Genomic DNA, 21106 nt, shown 5'->3' on the forward strand with positions numbered 1-21106 from the left:
AATGCTAAAAAGTTCAAAAGCACTTCAAATAAACAGCATATGTTTTTAACCCACTAAATTTATTGTGAATGACCTCATTAGGTGCTTTGAACTTTCTCTTTGTTGTCAACACATGCTAAACAATTTGCAATTTATGCAGGCGACAAATGTATCCATCCAATCCTCAATTTAGCCGACAGTTGAGAAGGCCAAAATCGTCTTCTCATCAAAATTGTCTGACATCATAATAGGATAAATTGTCAAATTTTAAAAATCATTTTTAGATAAATTTTTTGTATCTTTTCTTTTCACTTTCCCCAACTTCTTGGCTACAATTCCAGATCGCAAAAATGAGGTGTCTAAGCTCATACCTCTTTTTTTCCTCAATTTTGTAGAAAAAAGAAATAAATTTAACAATATATTGAATTAGAAAAATAGTTCAAGTCATTTATTTGTAAACTAATAAAGCTATGAATTCGTGAACAAGTTTTTTGTTTTTGTTTACGTTTGTTTAGTCATAATAACATCATTATAAACAATTATTCGGGAAAATTATTGAGTTTTTCCAAATTTATTGAACCAAGATTGAAAGCTAATTTTGAGGTTAAAGCTTTTTTCTAAAGTTTGCGAACGCTTAAAGCTGAGCACGGAAACATCCACACCAAACACGAATAAAATCCAGTCTTTTCCATAATTTTTTGCTGAAAGTGAAGTTGTGAAGATGACGTTTCGGGGTTCAAAAATAGGAAATTTCGAGTTCAGACGAAACTTCCGAGGTCTTTGAACTTCGTGTTTAACAAAGCCGACGGATGGTTGAACTGATTTCGGTTCATAGGGTGACACAGAATTGCCCGTTCCAAGTCTGTAAAAGTTCGCCCATGGGGTGAGGGGGTTTGGTCGGGTGAAATATGAACCCGAACACTCTTCGATTCTGTCGTTTGGGCTTTCGGGTTGTTCACGATGTTATTTTGTTTAACCTTTTTCGCCCCGTTTCGAGAGAAGCACAGAAAGTTTTTCCAGGTTGACAGTGTTTTCGGCGTCCATAACCAGAACCCGGCTAGGGTTCCGGGTATAAAAAGCATGAAATATTTCACGATTAAAGCTGTAGTACTTGGGTAATAACAACCCGAATAGGTTTCGGTTTCTGAGTCCAGATCGAGTGAGGTTTCACCGGATGACAAACCCTGACTTTCGCGATACCACCCACACGACCTCGGCCGAATCGAATCCTCGTACAAGAAAACTGAAATCAATATGGCCGCGGCCATAACATAAATCAACACGAACATCACGACTCGAAAAATGACTCGTTCGGCTTTCTCCGACATGTTCGGCTCTTTTCGAATCTCTTTCCTTATAAGGTAAAGCGACACAAAACCCGTGAGGAGTAAAACGAATCCAGTAATTAGGTAAATTGCAAATGGTGCAACGACTAAAGACCAGAGAAAAACTGGATTCGAATACCCAGTGAAACAGGTTCCGGTAAAAACGTCCCCGTCAATTTCCTTACTGGCTATTATGAAGACGGTTTTGACAGCCGGAACCCCCCAAGCGACACCATGAAACATGAACCATAACGTCCGGTCCATAATCTCTTGGCACCATTTTAGCCCTGCCGCAAGAAACCAGGCGAGCCCGAAAACAACCCACCAAATTGATAAAGCCATGAGGAAGTAATATTGCACGGCAAAGGACACGACACATCCAAAATTCCCCAAACCCCGGCTGACTTCGGAATTCAACCCAATTTTTGCCTGGGTTTCGGGTAACTTTCCGAGAGCTGTTCGGTTTTCAGTGCATGAAACCGAAGTTTTGGCGAAGAAGCCGATTACGTAAACGGCCGAAATCATTACGTAACAAAACGAGATGAACACAGTCGCCTTTTCGGGGTACTTAAACCTCGATCGATCGATTAAAAAAGTACCAAACGTGAACAAAGATGAAATTAAGCAAACTAAAGCCCAGTATAGCACCCAATAACGTATTAATTTGTACTGATCCGACGGTTTGTCTTTAGGTTCGCTGATAAAAGAACAAGAAATCGAAACTGGTTGAGAAATATTTCCGTAAAAACTGGCCGAAAGTTCTGGCAATGTCTCATTGCTGACAATTTTGGGCCTTGTCAGTATAATTTCTGAAAACGGGTTGCAATTTGGGTTCTCGGTTGATTTTGGAAAAATTTTGCAGTTGTCGAAAGCTGATTTTTTGAAATTTTCAGCATATTTTAGCAGGAAATCGTGAACGGAATCTTTTTCTTTGAATAATTCGTTTAAAGCCGTTTCAGGCGAACATTCTTGCATCAAATTATCACAAGTTTCTCTGCAAATCGGCTGTTCGGTTATTTGAACGGGCTTTTCCCTTTCGGCCAATTGACCCGATAGCCGAGGTTCGGCTGGTTGGCCTTTTAGTTCCTTTTCGACCACCGGCGAGTTTTTACCAGAAGTCGCGCAATTTGGGAACCAAGCTGAACAAATTAACTTTTTCCATCTTAGTAAACAAAAGGAATAATCAGTTAGGGGAACAAATTCGTACAAAAGTTGGGCAGTTAGGGTGTAGTCGTCGAGACTTCGGATAAACTCGGAATTCTCGTTCACACTTCGGCTGGTGTAAATTGTGTAATTTAACGAATCTGAATTGCAGAAATGATACGTCACGGGCGAACAATTTTCGTCAATTTTTGTCGGTTTTTTATTAAAATTCTCCCGATTTTTGGGAACATTTTCCAAAGATACGCCGTTAGCAGATGTCAAAATTCCAGCGTACAAAAGCAGCAACCCAAAAATGTTAATCTTCGCCAGAATATTATCGAAAAAGCCCATTTTTAAATTTAAGATTTAATAGAGCGAAATTAGTCACGATAAGGTTTGAACTCTGTCAGATTTTCACCAAAAGTGAACTCTCAAAAGAAATATTTTGGCGCCAAGTTGATCGATCAACTTGAATTAATTCTGAAATCAAAGTGAAGTAATCGGTGATGTTTGATTCAATTGAAATATTGAGCGAGATTGTACTTACTAGCTGTAACTAGTTATAACTTGGGTGCTTAGTTCGTCGAGATAAACTTGAGATTGGGTTTTGCTTTATTTCACTTAACTTTTGAAATTTGTGTGAAGTTTAAGTTTGAATTTCAATTTTGCTGTTGATTTTGTAGTTTTGTTAAACTTTTGCTGAGGGACAATTAAAGTTGAAGGCGGCAACGGAGCCACTTTAACCAAGTTAGTTAAACGATTATAATAAGTTATAAAACCAAAGAAAGTTTGAGCAAATTGGCGTCAATTCGGCACTGGTTAGGTAATAAGAATTTAAACATACACTCCTTTATTACAACTTTTGCCCCCCGAAAAGAGTTTAATTTCACCGACATCAAAGTCGCTTTAATTCGGTTCGTCATAAAATTGAGCAAATATAAACACAAACATAATGGAAGGCTCATAAATCAGAAAGAATTCGCAAATTAAACTTCTAAGCAAGATCGCCGAAGCGCCGCAATAAAGAATGAACCGGGTAAAGTAAACTAAACCCACTTAATCGGGGGGATAAGCTAGGCAAACTACGTTATATATCAATTGGGCGCAATCTTACGCGCTTTATCACGTGTTAGCTCGTATAGAGGCACGGTTAATTGCATTTTCTCACAAACGAGTGAATAAAGTTTGGAGTAGAAATCGCGTAAAATTAGAGATCAATTAACCGAAATCTCGCTATGGTTAATAGCCCCTTGAACTAGTGAAGGGCCGGTATAACAAAGCCATTAAATTACAGCTCCGAATAAAAAGCAAAATACTCGAATATATTGTTTTTGCTCTGGCTCAAAGCAAAAAACTTGAGATTTTGAACAAGTTTCTAAAAGAAAAACAGTAATTTTGTAATTTTTGTAATTTATCTGCGAGATTTACAGTTTGTAAATTTATATTTATCGGAGCAGAAAATAGTGTAGTACAATAGATTTGGATTTTATTCTGCTTTGTGATAAAATAATGTAAAAGTAATGTAAACTGAAAAGTAAGCTATCTGGCTGTTTAAATAAATACAATACCAGTATGAGTTACAAAATTCCGGACTTCAAAGGTGTTCGGCCGCGGCGCTATAAAAAGTAAAATTCTCTTTCATCTCGATATGCAACGCCGAATTTTATACACTTGTGCGCTTGCTTTTAAGTCTAGTTCTTTTTTCTCTCTCGCTTTCTATAACGCGCAAAATCGATATTGTAATTTTATATTTGTAGTGTAGTAATATAACTCCCCTTCAATTAACCGAAAACATTTTTGGGCGAATACTCAAAATCTACCCAAAACACAATGAAAATATGAAAATTAAACTTTATTTTAAAAGTTTATTAAACTTTATTTAACTTTATCTTTGACAAAAAAGTTGAAATATTTCGTAACCATAGCACAAATGTTTACAATAAATGGTTGTTGTAATTTTAAATTAACTTTCGGCATTGTGAAAATTAGGATTGTTTATTTTAGGCTTGATAGGACGTCGGTTTAGTTTTCTATTGAGCCAGAAATAAAAACAGATCCAATATGAAAGCTACAACTCAAATACTTGCTTTCGATCGAACCAAATACCGAAAAAACTGGCTATTTTTTCTGCCTGCGTGTGAAAAAAATAAGCAAGCCAGTAAAAATAGTAAACGTCTTATAGGCGAGTATTCTATGCAAAAAATGAATGAAAACTTGTTAATATATAAATATAATGCTGTATTTTAGATTTTTACACGTTGGTGATAAAATTTTTGTTATTTTGTTATCGATGGTTGAAGCTTGTAAGATGAAAGTCGAAGGGCCGCGCCATTAAAATTGATATTGGCCAATTAATAACTATTATTACTCTGGCATAAATTAACCAGTTTTTAATATCTTCGAATAACAAATTATTCAATTGGAAAATACGGCTCATTTGAACCGAAAAATTAGATGCCTTGATTAGAAAGACAAATCTGACTTGTTTTTATATTAATTATGCTCATATGATAAGCAGTGATAAATTAGTACAAAAAATATTAACTGTTATATCTAAACAAAAATTAGACGATTTTTATTTTACTTTTCAGTAACCCCCCACACCCCCTTTTGCACATGAGAGGCTCAGCCGTGAACAGCTGTCCGCCTATAATGATATTAACTTATCTCAAGTTTCTTGGCTTTATTATGAAAATATGTGAAGATTAACATCGAGAGTAGCTTAGCTGGGTGTGTGTGTGTTTCTGTATGTATGTGTGTGTGTGTTTGTGTGTGAGCGTGTGTGTGTGTGTGTGTGTGTGTGTGTGTGTGTGTGTGTGTGTGTGTGTGTGTGTGTGTGTGTACTTGTGTGTGTGTGTGTGTGTGTGTGTGTGTGTGTGTGTGCGTGCGTGCGTGTGCGTGTTTGTATGTGTGCATGTGTGTGTATGTCTGTAAGAATTTTTTAAGTGAAAATTTTCATTGACAATTAACTTTGTTAACATAACTGTGGTTATCAATACAACAGATCAACAGTTTATGAATCTCATTTCCTCAGTGATTTTTTTTATTTTTCCACATGTGAAATGTTTGTTTTTTTTTCCCACTTTGTTAAGGTAAGAATAAAAATAGTAGAACTGCACATTAAAAAGGGTCCCGTTTGCTGCAAGCGTTTAGGCGGCTCCTCATAAAAGGACCAATCTGGACTCTTCTTATTCTGAAATCGTAATTAAATCTGGCCAAAACGAGCGAGCCAAAATCATCGAGGCATACATCTTAATCATAAATGTCGACAATGATTGCGACAATAATGGATCAAGCAATCTCCCCTCCGATCACCCAAAATAAAAAATGGTCAACTGAGGAGCCCGTGCCAACAATATTGCCGCTGATCCCCGAATAGCCGTGATTGACAAGGATTGCAAGTGCCGCTGATCCACGAATAGCCGTGATTGACAAGGATTGCAAGAGTTTACAGAAAACTACAGACAATTCCTGCACTTGGAAAGAACGGTTGTCAATTAACACAGCCAAAAGCTTGAGAGTTTTTTTGAAAGTTGCCGATATTCCGCCAATTACTTCGATTGCAAGGGGAACAAATCCGATTCTTATTTTTGCGCAGTTATCGTCGTGGAGGCAATATTTTCGTTCATGTGCCGCATCAAACGCGTAACATGCCTTTGTAGCCGCATTAGTGAGAGAGTTGGATTGCAGCGACGAATTAACAGTTACAACAAATGAAGCAATTTTTCGCGCTTTCCAAGTCGGAACAACGATGTCTCCGGGGCGTGATTGGCTTTCTGGAATGAGGTTTTTTCCACTACTTGTGAGAATTGGCAGATGAGCAAGCAGACACTATTTTATCTCAAATCCGGTCATGTCTTGCAATTGCATCTCCTCGACAATTACATGCAAGGGCATGATCCCCATAGATGTCAAAAACTACTGCTTTATAGAAGAGTACTTCCTTTCAACGTCACAGACAGGAACACCTAAGCTGTACTTTTCATTATTTCTAAACTCATTTGGTGCCGTATGAAGCTCGAGAGCTGGAAGGGGAGCAGACAATCTTGGTCCAAAATGTTGAATAGACAATGAGGAAAGTCGGGCGGCTTCTTTTTCGGAAGCTGATTTCTCTTTTAGACCTTGAACTTCGCCATTATCACTAGCCTGTTGCATCTTCTTTTGCAAAAAGTTTGAAATGTCCAGTTGCTATACTTAAAAGAATATCCTGAAAAACTTTGCAGTTTTTGGGCTTCTTTCACCTTTTGTTTTTGAAAAACATGATCGTCCGAAGAGAGAACTGAACCAACGTATGATGGTTTACACTGGTCCTGGCATTGGCGAACCCCCAACCCTGATGGGGTTATGGGCAGTTCTGCTTGAGTCCAGGAATCTTATGGAAGAAGAATTCCCATGACATTTTCGAGTTTTTCGCGCTGTTGGGAATCAAATTCTTTTAGGGATTTAAAAACTGAACTTGTGGACGTTTGACAACGCAATGAATACACCCTAATGCAATGACGTAGGATACCTAAGGCGCACTGAGGCTCATTAAGATTGTCCAACATTTCAAAAAGTACTATTATTTTCCCTATCTTTTCGTTAAGTTTCAAGCAGACAAACTCTGCGTTTCCTAATGCAGCTCCAAGGACCTCAAAGTCCGAAATATTGTTTTGTTTTATTCTTTTATTGAGTCTGTCTAAATCTACCATGGATCAGAGTTCGCACTTATTGACCCCGACGTGGAGGCCGCAATCAGGTCCGAGCTCACATAGAAGATTCCAAGATCTAATGAGATCGTCGTCTGAGCCCACCAAGACACCGTCATCTAGAAACCAGGATTGTTGCTGAAACTCTGGCGACGATTCCTGAATTTTCTCTATAATGGGCCAGAGCGTCAGAGAAAAAAACCAAAGGAACCAATGGGTCGCCCTGTTGGATACCTCTTTCACTGCTGACAACAAACTTGTTGTCAGCAGTGAAGGAAATTGTTAAAAGCTGCAATGACAAGCAATGAATTGGCAACAGCCTTCAAACTTTTGCTGCCTTTCGATTTAAATGCATCGCAGATTTCAATTTGCAAAATACGCGTGGAACTTGACAAGGTGTGTATTTTTTCATACGAAAACTTAGTCGAATTTGTAATGGCTTCCGCTCCACCCTTCACGCTAACAACCAATTGCAGGTTCTGAATTTTTTCTGGTTTTGCTGCCTTGGCTAAACAGTTAGCGAATAGCCTCCTCAAGACTTCTCCGACTGCAATAGGGCAGATACCGACTTTCTTTTTCAACAAGGCTGATAGCAATGCACTACAAAGTGCTTTTGAGACAAATTCCGGAAGTTCCCCACGGCTTATGTTTATCAGCTTAGTCAGTAATCTCAAAGCCTTTTGTGATTGATCTGAAGCGGTACACTGTAGAGCCTGCAAAACATGTTCGGGTAGTCTTTTTCAGGGACCAGCTGCTGTAAACCTAGAAAACGAGTTCAGCTGTTCCGAAACGATTCCTCCTTGAATTTATAAGATTGCGATGGCCTTACATTTTTGGCCTTACACGGGATTTTCTTCAGTGGGATGCAATTTTTCAGAATATCGAGAATTGCCTTTTTGACTGGTGCAAAACCACCAAAAGCCAAAGCTTTTGCTGCTCTGCCATATTGGCCCCGGAAGCACAAATTTTTTGCACTTTTGATAATCTGTTCGGAGTTTATATTGTTTGATCATTTCGGTTGTTTCAAAGAGCAAGCATCGTTCCATAGCCCTCCAACGTCTCCGGTGTGTGTAAGAATGTTGAATTGATTCGGTATTCCAATTTGTCTTCCACCACTCCTTTATACCTCTTCTAGGGTATCATAAAAGTTGTCTTGATATTTCTATTATCTCTCTTATTTTTTTCTTTCGAATAACACAGAGAAAGTGCAACATGTCGCTTCGCAACAAACAAAAAGAAATTAATCTAGAGTGATCTGGGTTTCAACGCTTAAACGAGAGAAAGCTTTCGCAAAAGTTATCCCTTCCGCGTTGATTTTTCTTTAGAGAAGAACAACTAAAAAACAGCTTGAGAAAAAAAGTCCTATGCAAATTGGTTATTTTCCTCATACGCTCATCCAGACGCACAATGGTTTAAGTTTTTATCACATGATTAAGTTTTTCTCGTGTGAAATCACACAAGACGCGTTTTTCACACGAAAAAATTGTTTGATTTTTTATCCCACGTGAAAAAATAGTGTGATTTCACAGAAGAGAATTTTAGATTGTACTGCCCAGTCAATGCGTGCCTTCCCACTTTATGCACCCGAGTTTGACTGATTAACGGGAAAATTTTCAATGATCGTCTAATTCATTAGGCCATAACGATCAAGAAAATTTTCGGAGTAAGCTAGAGTTTTTCTTCTGATCCTTGTATAATCACTCCAACCATACACTAAAGCACACAAACCATATATGACGATTATGATTCTGTAGAATTTTGTAAGATGGGGTACCGAGATCCTCCAAGCATTTAGTACCATCCTTTTTGAACGAATCCTGCAGGATTATTGATTCCACATCGATAATTCGACTGTGCGTTATATTCTTCCTACATGAGATTTTTGAAATAATTTATTTGAAGATATTTTATTTGAAAAGGAGACTTAGTACGTTTGAAACCAGCAACATTTTATGTTCAACCGCAGTTTTTTTCTTAAAAAAACTAACAACAACATTTATGCATTTGATTAAAATTTTTGTTCTTGCATACATATCTTCAGCTCTTTATAACCTTAAAAAAATGATTTTTTTTGCAAAACTTTTGGATAAGTTTTTCAAGCAAAAGAATTTGACTGTTATGAGAAAACGAGTTCAAAGAGTGTTTTTCACAGCCTTAAAAAACAATTATTTTCGGCAGGTTTTTTTCTACAAGATTCTGAAAAATAGTGATTTCTATAGGGAATATATTTTTAATTGATTTCTTTCTCACAGATAGGGCAAATAATGTTTTTGATCAACTTCACCGTCATGTTTTTTGCTTTGTTTTCATCTCTCTAACCAAGTAAAAATACCAAATTGTTTTGAAATTTTCCTGAACTTGCAAAAACAAAAAAAGATCTGTTGACAGGTTTGAAATTTATTGGAAAAAATAGAAATTTAACAATTCGATACTTTTCATTATTCCTCCGAGGAATTTTGAAGCCCCGGTTACACATGTTAAAAACTATTTCGCTACTATTCGCAAATACATATAAGAATATTTCCAGTGTTTTTTATAACCTCCAGTTACAAATTATGTTGTTATATAGCGCGTTACTATGTAAGAAAACAGCACGTGCGCCTGCGAGTCATAAAACATTTATGCCCACTAAACTGGGGGGGGGGGGGGCTCAAATAGAATAGATCCAATAAATATCTGACAAAACCAATTTGAAATAAATGAAAACTTTAACTGAAAAAACTAAATTATTTCGTTTTGCGTTGTTATTGGTTTTATACTTACAGTAAGTTCCCTTACAACTTGTACGTCACTAGTATACCATTACTTAGATAGAAAATAGCAGATTTGCTATATAAAAATGAAAATTTAACTTTTTGAGGGGCGCAAATTGACTGAAATACGCGGCTGGGGGGGGTGTAACGGAAGACATAGAAAAAATTAGGTATCATGAGGAAAGTTTTAGACACAAAGTTAACGAGCTCAATTGTTCCTCAAAAATTTTGTTGTTTCAACGCCGTTCAATCATTTTTGAAGAAAAAAACCTTTACCATCTGCTCTAAACCTTTATCTTGTTTCTGATTTTCCGCAGCATATTTCCAAGTATAGTTTTTATGATGTCATTAACTTGTTCTACAATAAATAAAAAACTGCCAGCTTCGATTTTATTACCAACTTCTGGCTCAATTGCATGTCACGCTTGTCTGTCCGGCAGAAACTAATAATTATGTGTCACATATAAAAATTGACAACTATAACATTTCAAGAACAAAACTGCTCCGCTAATTAACTTCGCACTTTCTGGTTGTTAATTTTTTTAACTCAATTATAATTTTGTTGAGTTTATCAGCTTGTCGCAAAGTTGAGACGACTGAAAAAACTCTCAAAAATTGCTATGATTTGCAAGTGTCTGCGTTATCATCTTTGTCAAAACCACTAAATTATAAGAATATCAAAGAAAAGAAAATGAAGACTGCAAAATATTTAAAATCTGTCGAAAAAAATTCTTTCGAATAGATTCGAGGCAAAACAAATAATTTTTGGCCGCAGAAATAGCCCCTTTGAAACGACATTCAATAAGTTTTGAAATTGAAGAAGAACTTTTAAAAAATGTGATCCAGCTTATAAATGAAAATGTGAATTAAAGTGCTATTTTTTAAACCTTACCCAGGACAGTGTTATTTAGTTCAGTTCGGATAGTTGAATTTGGCCCCATTGTTAAATTGGCGTTGTATGCAAAATTAAAACGTATCTTTCATAATTCTAAAAGTTGCAAAGATAGTATTGACGTTACTGAAATTGTAAACCTTCCTGCCATTTTTTGCATGATTTGAGAAAAAGTGACTTAATTGTCTTGTCCGTGGTAGGCTAAAACCCGAAAAATTTAATTCTATTGATAAATTATCTCCTATGTTTGTGAGATAAGTTGAAATTGAGGTTCAATACCATCGAAATTATTAAGACATTTAAATAAATCAATGAGTCGAAGTGAGTTTTTCAAATACTATTTTGGAGACGAAAGACCATTAAAATAAGTTCTTCAGAAATAATTGTTATTTGCTTCAAATTATAAATTTTGTCTAAATTTTCAGAAAATTTTCCTTTGTCTATTTGAAAAAAATGTTCCAATATATCTTTTGCCAGACAAATTTTTTTCGGCCTCACAAGTTTCAGTTTTTTTTGATTCCCTACCAAGCGTCCATTAAAACGCAAATCGAGGGAAAATGACAAATTTTTAGAAAGTTCAAAAGAATCTCTCAGTAAATATTTGATGCAATTTGTGAAATTGTGAAATTTATATAATCGCTGGAAAAAATGATAGTCACAATGCAGAAAAATGATGCTGCTGAGCAGATATAGTGATTGATCGAAAAGTTGTCCATTTTGTAAATCGTTTTTGGTTGAATTCAAATTTTGAAAAAAGTTAGTGTAATTTCGGAGAAAAATATGTTTATTTTTGATTTCTAAAACTGTAGAATTTCGTGAACTGCAAACGATGATTATGAAATTTATCGAAGAGTTCAATATCTTTATTCAATTCTCATTCAATAATTTTTGCGAAATAGCTACAATATTTTAAATTTTATAACATACGAACGCTAATTACCGCAGTAAAGGCAACAATAAATTGAACGATTTCATCATTTTTGACTGAGGAAAAAAAGAAGAGTATGGTACGAAATTTGATCGACGGCATTTTAATGTTTATTTTTTTTGTTTGTGGACAACATGAATTACGTAGAAATAGAATGATAATATATACAGAAGAGTTTCAAGATAAATTACCGGTTAAAATAATTGTGTCAGGTTATATGTCAGTATAGGTCTAGGAAATAAACCCCACGGAAAATAAACCCCCATTTTAAAATTAAACTTTGGTCGTGATAATTTTTTCGGTTGTGATAGTTTCATATCAAGTCCCACAGGCCGCTGAGGCATGGCCAAACACGCTAAATGCACAGCTCTTTAATGGTAAAGTGTTTTTTTTCGTGGTTTTTTTTCCTATCTAAAATGAAGTGAAGGTTTTTTTCCGTGGGTTTTTTCCGCAACCGGTCACTTTTTTCCGCAACCGGTCACTTCAGTTTAGCACCGATCTACAAAAGAGTGCCTCCTTTACATTTCAGGTTTTTTAAACGTTTATTTTGCTAATGCTCCTGTGAGAAACTATTTTTTTTGGTTATGAGGCAAAATTGAGCCTCTTGTTTCTTTTTTCACTTTTTATATGAAGCTCATATAAAAAATGCCACAAAAAATTTTCAGAATAAAAATTTCTTCGGAAAGACTTGTTCAATTTTATTTTTGATCAATTTCTCGTTTCCTATTAATCGGGTATAATCAGACTTTGACTTGTGCAATGAAATCGGTTCTTTTTCAGAGCATGTCTTCGTGCGTTTAACATAGAACGCACTTAACCCCCCCCCCCCCATGTACTGTTTCCGATGTTCTGATCATAAGTAATTTCAAATGAGGACTCGGACTCAGGAGTTGCTTAGCATCTTTTGACATTTTCTCTCTATAATTTTTGATAACATAATAATAAATAAAATAAATATAATAAATTAAAAAGAGACAATGGTGTAAAAGTAAAAATATTGGTCTTGCTTTTTGTAAAATTTGATTAAAATTAACATTATCAATAATATCGCAACCAGTTTTCTAATCGGTAAACTTGTTCAGCAGAATAATTGACCCCATTTAGTAGGCATTGAGACTTTAAAAAATCAATTCCCACATCAGTTCAATTTTTTGCCCAGACCTAGGAAAGATAAAATGAAGCCAGGAAAATGTGACGAAAAGGCACAAAACAAAGAACGTAAATTGAATGGAATTGACAAATTCAGATACCCTTGGGTAAGAATTGGAGGGGTTGGGAGGGGGGGGGGGGGGTATATAGACTAGTTAGCTCCATTGACAAGAGAGTAAATATTAAGGTATGTTAGAAACCAGGCCTTTTAGCTGGAAAACCCGGAAAAGCGGCCAGACAAGACGACAAATTAGCACGGAAAAATTGTAGCCGGAATTTTTCAGCCCTTTTTATTTTGCGAATTTTGCCACAACTTTTACCTGTAGTGTTTGTTATAACGCAATTTATTACTAAGTTTGGACAAGGCTGAGCAAATATCGAGGGCAGACATGGATTAAATTTTCATGGAGATGAAATTAAAAAGTCCAAAAAGTTATGACAACTTTTTCATGGAGTAGAAAATTAGAAAGCTAAGCTATGCAAAGATTGCAAAACTATGCAAAGTTATTTTGAAATAATTTATTTGGCTAAGATTTGTTTTTTGAGAGCGGATTTAGTATATCTTTTCAAACTTACTTGTCCCGGTAAATTTTCTGTACGTCAAAACTGGAACTAGTTTGTTTATCCTGAATTTCAGGAAGCGAAAGTAACACAAAACAAAAATAAGTAGAGAAATATTTAAGATTGATTGTTAATTTATCCTGTCAAAAGTAATTTCTGTTTGATTACAGCTTCAAATTCCCCCTTTTTGGGGGATAAATCACAGAAGAACGGTCAAAATTGAAGTTATCAAATGACAAATTACCACCTGTAAAATTGTGTACAAAAATAAACAATCAATTCCTGAGGAAAAATAAAATATCAAGGTGCGGAACTTTTAAACTGTCACGTAGAATAATTAATTTTGAGAAAAATTGAGAAAACTCTTCAATGATGCGGCGAAAACTAAATATTTAGCCGATGGCAAGACTCAACGAATTAATCAGTTATCGTTGCTTGATTATCTATAATGTGCAGCCCAGTTGCTCTCCACTCGACCTCTCACTGGCTGTACCCCCGTTACTTCACTGATTATAAGTACTTTTTCACCACATTCGACGCATTGAGCGCAAATTTTACACTTTTTAATCAAATTCACCGCAAATCTTAGATCTTTTAGCGATTTTTAGCGGTGACACTTCGACCCGGGTTCTGACAACTGCTTAACTTTTGAAGACACTGAACATATTTTGATGACTATGTCGCAGAAATTTGGGGGTCGCAATCTTCCTTCGGCATAGATTGCTCTAACAAACTCTTTGCTTTTCATAATTTGAAAAATTAAACGTTGCTATCACTAACTATAATTTCAAAACTACCAATTTAACTACTTGTAATTAATTGTATTATCAAATTTTGTTTTCCGAAAAAAAATCTGTCTGCTTGTCCACTGAGTTGTGTACAGGGTTAAAATATCCCCTGACGATATTGCTATCATAGGTCTACCATTTTTACTCTGATTTACAGGTATTTTTAGAAAAGTGTCTTTTAACTCATCTTTCTAAAATCGACCAATCAAAGCTGTGGAATTATTCGGCTTTAATTCTCATTTTAGAGAGTTCTGCGCTGCGTCTGTTCGACTCTACCGCCATCTAACTCAAACAAGATAGGCCAACATAGAGTTTATTTGAAGAAGAAAAAGCACAAAATCAGCCGAAATCTTAGTTCTGATTCAATAACTTATATCAAGCGTTAGATGAGAGTTCATCCACGATAACAATTCACTTCGATATTGCTAAAGCATTTGATACAAAATAAATTTTAAAATTGTTCGTCAAAAGCTCGCTCGTTTTGGAACTGATGAAAAATTTGTTGCATTTTCTACTTTCTCACAAATCTCAAGCGGGGGTCCTCAGGGATCAATATTTGCTGTGTTTTTGTTCTCCGTATGCACAAATGAGCGAACTGATCAGCTTATTAAAAAACTTTCCTTTATGACGATGATACGAAAAAATAGGACAGATTTCAGAACATAAAGACCTTCAGTTTGATATAAATAAAGCTATCAAATAGTCTGGTTCAAACAAACTGAATTTTAACTTTGACAACTTCAGCATTTTCGAGTTCTCATACAAAAAAACATATGATTCGTCCGCAGAGTTATTTGCAAAAGGCGTAATTTGCAAAAGGAGTAATACCCCGCACCACAAAAGAAAATGCCAACTTCACATTAGTGAAAACATATATTTTCTCTTCGGTGTTTTATGCGCCAAATGTCTGGAAGCCAAGACCTCAGTATCTTAAACGCTTGGAAAGACCGCAAAGATCATGTTTAAAATGGATAAATTGCCGTTCAATTTTGGTTGACAAGGTATTAGATGAAAACCTTGTTCGAAATCGTCTATTCCCAGTCATTTATTTTCTAGTTCTTAGCTACCTAATCTTGCTTATCAAGATTTTTCTGGGCTTGACTCCTCTGAGTGCCTCAGACCACTGGTCAATAACTTTTGGTTGTTCAAAGACCAGATCCAGGGAAAAAAGTTTTTTTGAAGCCAGAAAAACTTTTTGGAAATGTTTTGAAGATAATTACTCTAACAGATCAGCCCGATTTATTAATTCTCTGTCTCAACTAAACATTTTTGCTAACTAATCACCACAAAAAATCCATGTCAGTTTTGAAGAGAAGTGAAAAACTTTTTGGAAGGAGAAGCAGTGAAGAGATTCAAGTATAAAAGCTGCCCTTCAGGATGGAAAATCTTCGAGAAATTTTAATTATTGAAACTTGGTTTTTACTTAATCTGGGGACTACCAAGCTGGTTGTAACTATGTTTGGTTGAATTCATTGTTATTATTATTATTTTTATTATTAATTTTATTATTATTATTATTATTATTATTATTATTATTTTATTATTATTATTATTATTATTATTATTATCATTTATTTTATTATTATTATTATTGGTTGACAAATGATCATAAGTTTTTTCAACGTTACCCTTGACGAGGGTTATAGGGATGTTGGCGTAAGTTGTATTTTTCTAGTTGTTGGCTAGACAGACAGAGGCCAATTTGGCGATTACAAGCAGTAATCAACACCTTTGATGTTTTGATGTTAATGTTCACAGAAAAATATCAGCTATACACAACCAATGATTGTAATTTGGAAATAAGCCACAGAACATATTAAAAAGAGTTGAATTTCGATCAATTTGAACACGCGCAAAATTATGAGTTGTTACATAGCATGCTACTATGCAAAAATTTGGTCCTTGCACTTGAGGGGTACAAAAGTTTTATGCACGCTCAGCTGGTGGAACTGAAGCAGAATAGATAAAAAAAGTAAATTTTGAAAATTTTGTCCCATTCTTTTCTCTCTTCTTGGTCCAAAAAGTTTTGAAAATTACCGCTAAATTGAAAATGGAAGCTAATGTTTAATTGCAAAATTAAGAAAGCAATAATTAAAATTGTTCATTTAACAAATGCGTATAAGTACATGCAGTTGTTATTTGTATATATGTAATTATATGTATGGCAACTGGAACAATTGTTGACGCTTTTTTGGTCCTTTTTAAAAAACTGCTTGAAAAAATTAGCTCAAATGATAGCAGACAATATGTTCGAATTGAAAGCGTTTGAAGTTGATATGCAATTTGAAATACGGAAGTATCATATAAAATTTACCCAGAACCGGCTTAAACAAAAAAAGTGTTCATTTTAAAAAAATCGTAATTTATTTGGGTTTATTTTTGCTACATTTGTAATACTTCTATGGGTGTATTGAGAGTTCAAAAACCGAGTGAGTATTTTTTATTTGAGTGATTCTGAAAGATATATAGTATTTTTTTCGAAACTTAAAGACTTATTATTTCAAGTAAAATTCAATAATAAAATTACGTTGATAAATTAGCTAATTTGCTGCCATGTTGCGAAAATTAGTTTAATATTACTTTTTTTATTTCGTGGAACAACCCATTCAGGCGAAGGGACGCTAAGGAAGGTCAAGTGTAAAATAACGTGTGTCAGAGCAAATGTGTGAAATATAAAATAGTATTCATAGAGTCATCAAAAGTTGTATGATTTGAGCAATTATCTTGTTTACGTCATTTTGCTTAAAGTTCGTATCTTGTTTCTTCAGTAATAGTTCAGAGAATTTTCATTAACAGATTGTAGATAATCATATTCGGTGAAAATGGTTGAAAATTGTTGTGAAATGCAAACAGGGAAAATTTTCTGGAAGTCGGAGTGCTTGCGGCAGTTTTAATTTGGTTTTCAGATATTTTCTTTTTTGCATATAAAAAAAGAAAAATCAATCACAATGATTTTTGGGCCAACGCAGGAAAAAGTTATTGAAAAATTTGCTTCAGTTGTACAAGTTTATATTTAAAATTTTTATTACAGTTTTTTTTGATTTGCACGAATCTAGCCAGATTATCTTTTTGAAAAATTAGAAAATGGCTAATAAAGTTTCCATATTTGTTTGATCTCATCTGAACGTTAGGTCTGAATGTTAGGTCCAACCGCGCATTTTTTTCTGTAGGGAACAAAAAATCTGAGCTATTATAGTTAGATGAGTATATAATATACTCAAATATAATATACTCAAATTAATTCATTTTTTTCTAAAAAAAGTTAGATTAAAAATTAACTGATAGAACCTCAGGTTTTGCTCCCATTGACCCTAAAAATCACTATGAATCTCAATTTAATTACTAAAACACCCGAAAATACACAAAATAGTAATAAAGCAAAAGTTTTAAAACAAATCGAAATATTCTAAAAATCTTCTTTGGCGATGCCAATATTATATATGATATATATAAGAACCATTCGACTTCAAACTTCGATTAATCTTTCGATTTCTTTTTGCTCAGGACAAAACCACAATAAAACTATGCTAGATTTGCTACATAGAAATAAAAAAAATTTAAATCAATTTCACCTTTAGTGAAATTAATCAAAAATGGATACGGTCTCTTTTCAAATTTATTAATTTCCCGAACCTAAAATGAGCGAGGTGTTATCCAAAATGAAACACATCTTGAGGCGAAAAACGTGGAAAGCATTAGGGATCTATACGGCTATAAACTGGGATAAATCTGGCTCAAAATAGGTGAAAAGGAAAAGAATTCGGGAATTATTTTAGTGTAGAGTAATACTTGAAGGAAAAATGGATAACTCCTAAAATGTTACATTTTAACAAAAAAGAAAACAAAAAAGGAGTCGGCATTTCTGCAAGGCAAATAAAATATATAAAAGCGCGCTGCTCTGCTTTAAAAAAATTTATTTTTGTAGTATCACATATAAAGCTAAAAGGTAACGTGTACGTATATATAACCTGGTTATTTTTTATGCGCCGTAATCGAAGCCAGGCTTTAAAAACGCGTCTTTTTTGGAGCTGAAAGCGGCAAAAATATAGGCGGCAACCAAAGGTACGCCCCCCACTTTATCTGGAAAAATTGGAAAAAGGAACAATGGCTGGAATTATTCAACACTTTTCTCCTTAAGGTGTTCTTTTGCAATCTCGTCTATTTTCCTGTTTTAAAAGGTCGAATGATTAAATTAACGAAAATTTCATAAGAAAAAAAATTTTAAAGAAAAATATCCGCACTGTGTAATAATATAATAAATTTTGATTGCACAGTTGTGCAAAACTTATAAAAGTTATTATAAAACATGACCTATAGAACAAATTTAAAATTTTATTCTAAAATTTATTATAAATTAGTTAAGAATTGATTGAGAAAAAGATTTCATAAAGTTTCTGATGATCAAAATAAATATAATGGCGAATATGAATCGTGATTATTCTGTAATTTTTAATAATTTTTTTGTTAATTTATGATATTAACCTTTTGTTTACTGTTTTTAAATCTTGTTTAGCGCAAGTCACTAACTGATAATTAAATCACTTTTTTTGAAAAGGCAAGAAATAAAATTCAAGGATAGCAATAGTTTGCGCTTTTATCTTTGTTTTAATTCTCATAAAAATAACTTTTTCAATAGCTTTAACCTGTTGATGGGTAACAAAAATATCGGTTAAAAGGCACTTCGGCTAAGATGATCATCATAATTATTAAAAATGGATGAAAAGCAAAATAGCGGCAGTAGTAAAAATCAAATCAAAGACAAACATCAGTCTATCATATCTGCGTTTTATCCTGTTTGATGCTTCATCAAAATTGATTCTCTCATTTTTTCAGTTTTTTTTTCTTTCCCTTCCGAGTTTGAAGTACAAATTTTGATGAAATCGCAGAAATTTTTGGAAAAGAACTTATTTCCCAAAAAAGATTTTGAATACAAATGATGTTAGTTTTCTTTAAAAAATGTTTACATGAAACTGGTTCCAATAGCTCCAAATTAAATTGAGATATTAATCAAGATAAAGGGATGGGTAAAATGCGCTTTCCTGTTAAATCCCGACACAAATTCAAATTTCCCTATCACAAGTCATAGAAAAAGAGAAGCAGAATCAAAATTCCAAAGTAAATAATGTTAAATTCCTCATGGTTTTGTCTTAAGTTCAATATTAATTATTTAATTGAAAAAAAAAAGATTTATAGGTTTTCTAAACAAAGTGAATGGCTGAAAAAATTCTTCAACTTAACGGAAGCAAAACAAGCAATCGATTATAGAATCGAAACAAAACAGCCCTTAAGAGGCAGCCTGGACAGATAAACTTCAAATTTTATCTAAAGTTTCGCACTATCTAACTTACTTAAATACTGGAGTCGTTTTAGCTTGAACTTAAAACCCAATAATGCTAAAAAGATTCGTCTACATAAAGTTTAATTCTACAATTCTCTAAAAAACCGGACAAATTTTGCGAGCTATCCTTATTGTTTCACAACACTTGTTCACATTATTATATTAGTTGATGCCGACAAAAGGCTCTTAATTGTCAAAAGCTACTTTTGATGAGATCCTTGATCGGAAAACTACAGTATACTCTGAAAATATAGCATTATTTAAAATGTTTCCGTTGATTTTCTTCAACAAAAAAATCGTTATATTTTGATTCACCATAAAAAATTTCATTTGCTAAACAAATTTGTTTCAAGATGGATTTAAAAATAGCATTATTATCCAATATTTTTGAGAAAATTAATGCTGAAAACTAAATTTACCTTGAAGTTGGCAAAAAATTATACTGTGTATAACGTGAAGCATTTAGGCTTCACTTTTTTACAGGAATAACAATGAAACCTTTCTCTAATTTCCGCCCTTATCAAGTTTTCAAAATATCTGGACACAATGAGAGTTCCAATCTGAAGCGAAATTTTCAGATCAAACAGTCGGCTCTTTTACTTTTTGATAACAAGGAAATAAACATTGACTGTGAAATTTTTTGTTAATGCAGTTGAACATATAAATAAAGCAACAAATGCACGATAAGCTTAGAAATATTTTCTGTCAAATTTAAAATTTCTGTTAAACATGAAGTTGTGTCACGAAACAAATTTTATCATGGATAATTAGGTTAAAAACGTTGTACTAAAAGCGTGGTAAAAAACGTTTCTCGGAAAAACTTAAAATGTAGAAAAAAATAGTGATAACATCCATTTTTATATCTATGTTGTTTTTTGAATCATTCTGCGTCCTGATTTTTGGCCAAAAATAAACTGAACAAAAAATTAGGCAGCCACAAGGTTTCAAGGGTCAGAACAAAATTTACCGACCAAATTTTTATCGTTACCTCACTTCACGCTTGCTATATTTGCAACCAAGAGAAATAGTCCTCCTCATCGATAAGCAGAGCTCTGAACTTTCCAAAAAATGAAGTTTATACTGCTCCAGTGATTTTGAAGTGTTACAAAAAAATGCAGTCTCGAAAACAAAAACACTTAAAGTGTAGTTTGCAAGGGGACCTTCTTTTTTTTTTTAAAAAAATATGTGTTTTAGTTTTATGGCGTTATAAACTCTGAATTCAATTTATTTGAATTGATACATGATACCAATACTCTCAATAATATTTAGGATGTTTTTTCGTTTGTGCTCCCAGTACTTTTTGCACCTCCAGTTACAGAGCATGTGTCATTACGTAGTAATTAATTGTGTATAAACATAGCCCGCGCGTGTGGGAGGTGCAAATAATGTGCACCCGCTACTCTGGGGGGGGGCACAAACGAGGAAGACCCAATATTTACTATGTCAATTCTTGCTGAAAATTTTTTTGGAACAAGTCAGTTTTATAACATAAAAGCAGCAAAAGGTTTTAAATTGTACGAATGCTTAAATGGGCAGCTTCAAAAAGCAGACATTGTCCTTAA

The 21106-nt window shown here is 34.1% G+C and overlaps 2 protein-coding genes across 2 annotated transcripts in view; one reads left to right on the plus strand and one right to left on the minus strand.

The window, feature by feature from the left end:
* LOC142350947 (calcium-binding protein 39-like) overlaps nucleotides 1–21106 on the plus strand; it is a 613053-nt gene that overhangs the window by 192543 nt on the left and 399404 nt on the right. The window lies entirely within an intron of this gene.
* Nucleotides 385–18019, minus strand: LOC142350259 (frizzled-1-like). Its single transcript, XM_075402037.1, has 2 exons — nucleotides 17840–18019; nucleotides 385–4063 (listed from the first exon to the last, which is right to left on the minus strand). Exon 2 carries the CDS (start codon nucleotides 2796–2798, stop codon nucleotides 738–740), a length of 2061 nt encoding a protein of 686 aa, XP_075258152.1. The 5' UTR covers nucleotides 2799–4063; nucleotides 17840–18019; the 3' UTR covers nucleotides 385–737.

This window comes from Convolutriloba macropyga, chromosome 12, assembly GCF_964194025.1.
Source record: "Convolutriloba macropyga chromosome 12, txConMacr16.3, whole genome shotgun sequence".
In the NCBI taxonomy this organism is placed as follows: Eukaryota; Metazoa; Xenacoelomorpha; order Acoela; family Convolutidae; genus Convolutriloba; species Convolutriloba macropyga.

Coding starts and splice junctions, on each gene's coding strand:
- LOC142350259 (XM_075402037.1), bottom strand. CDS start 2,798: ATGGGCTTTTTCGATAATATTCTGGCGAAGATTAACATTTTTGGGTTG.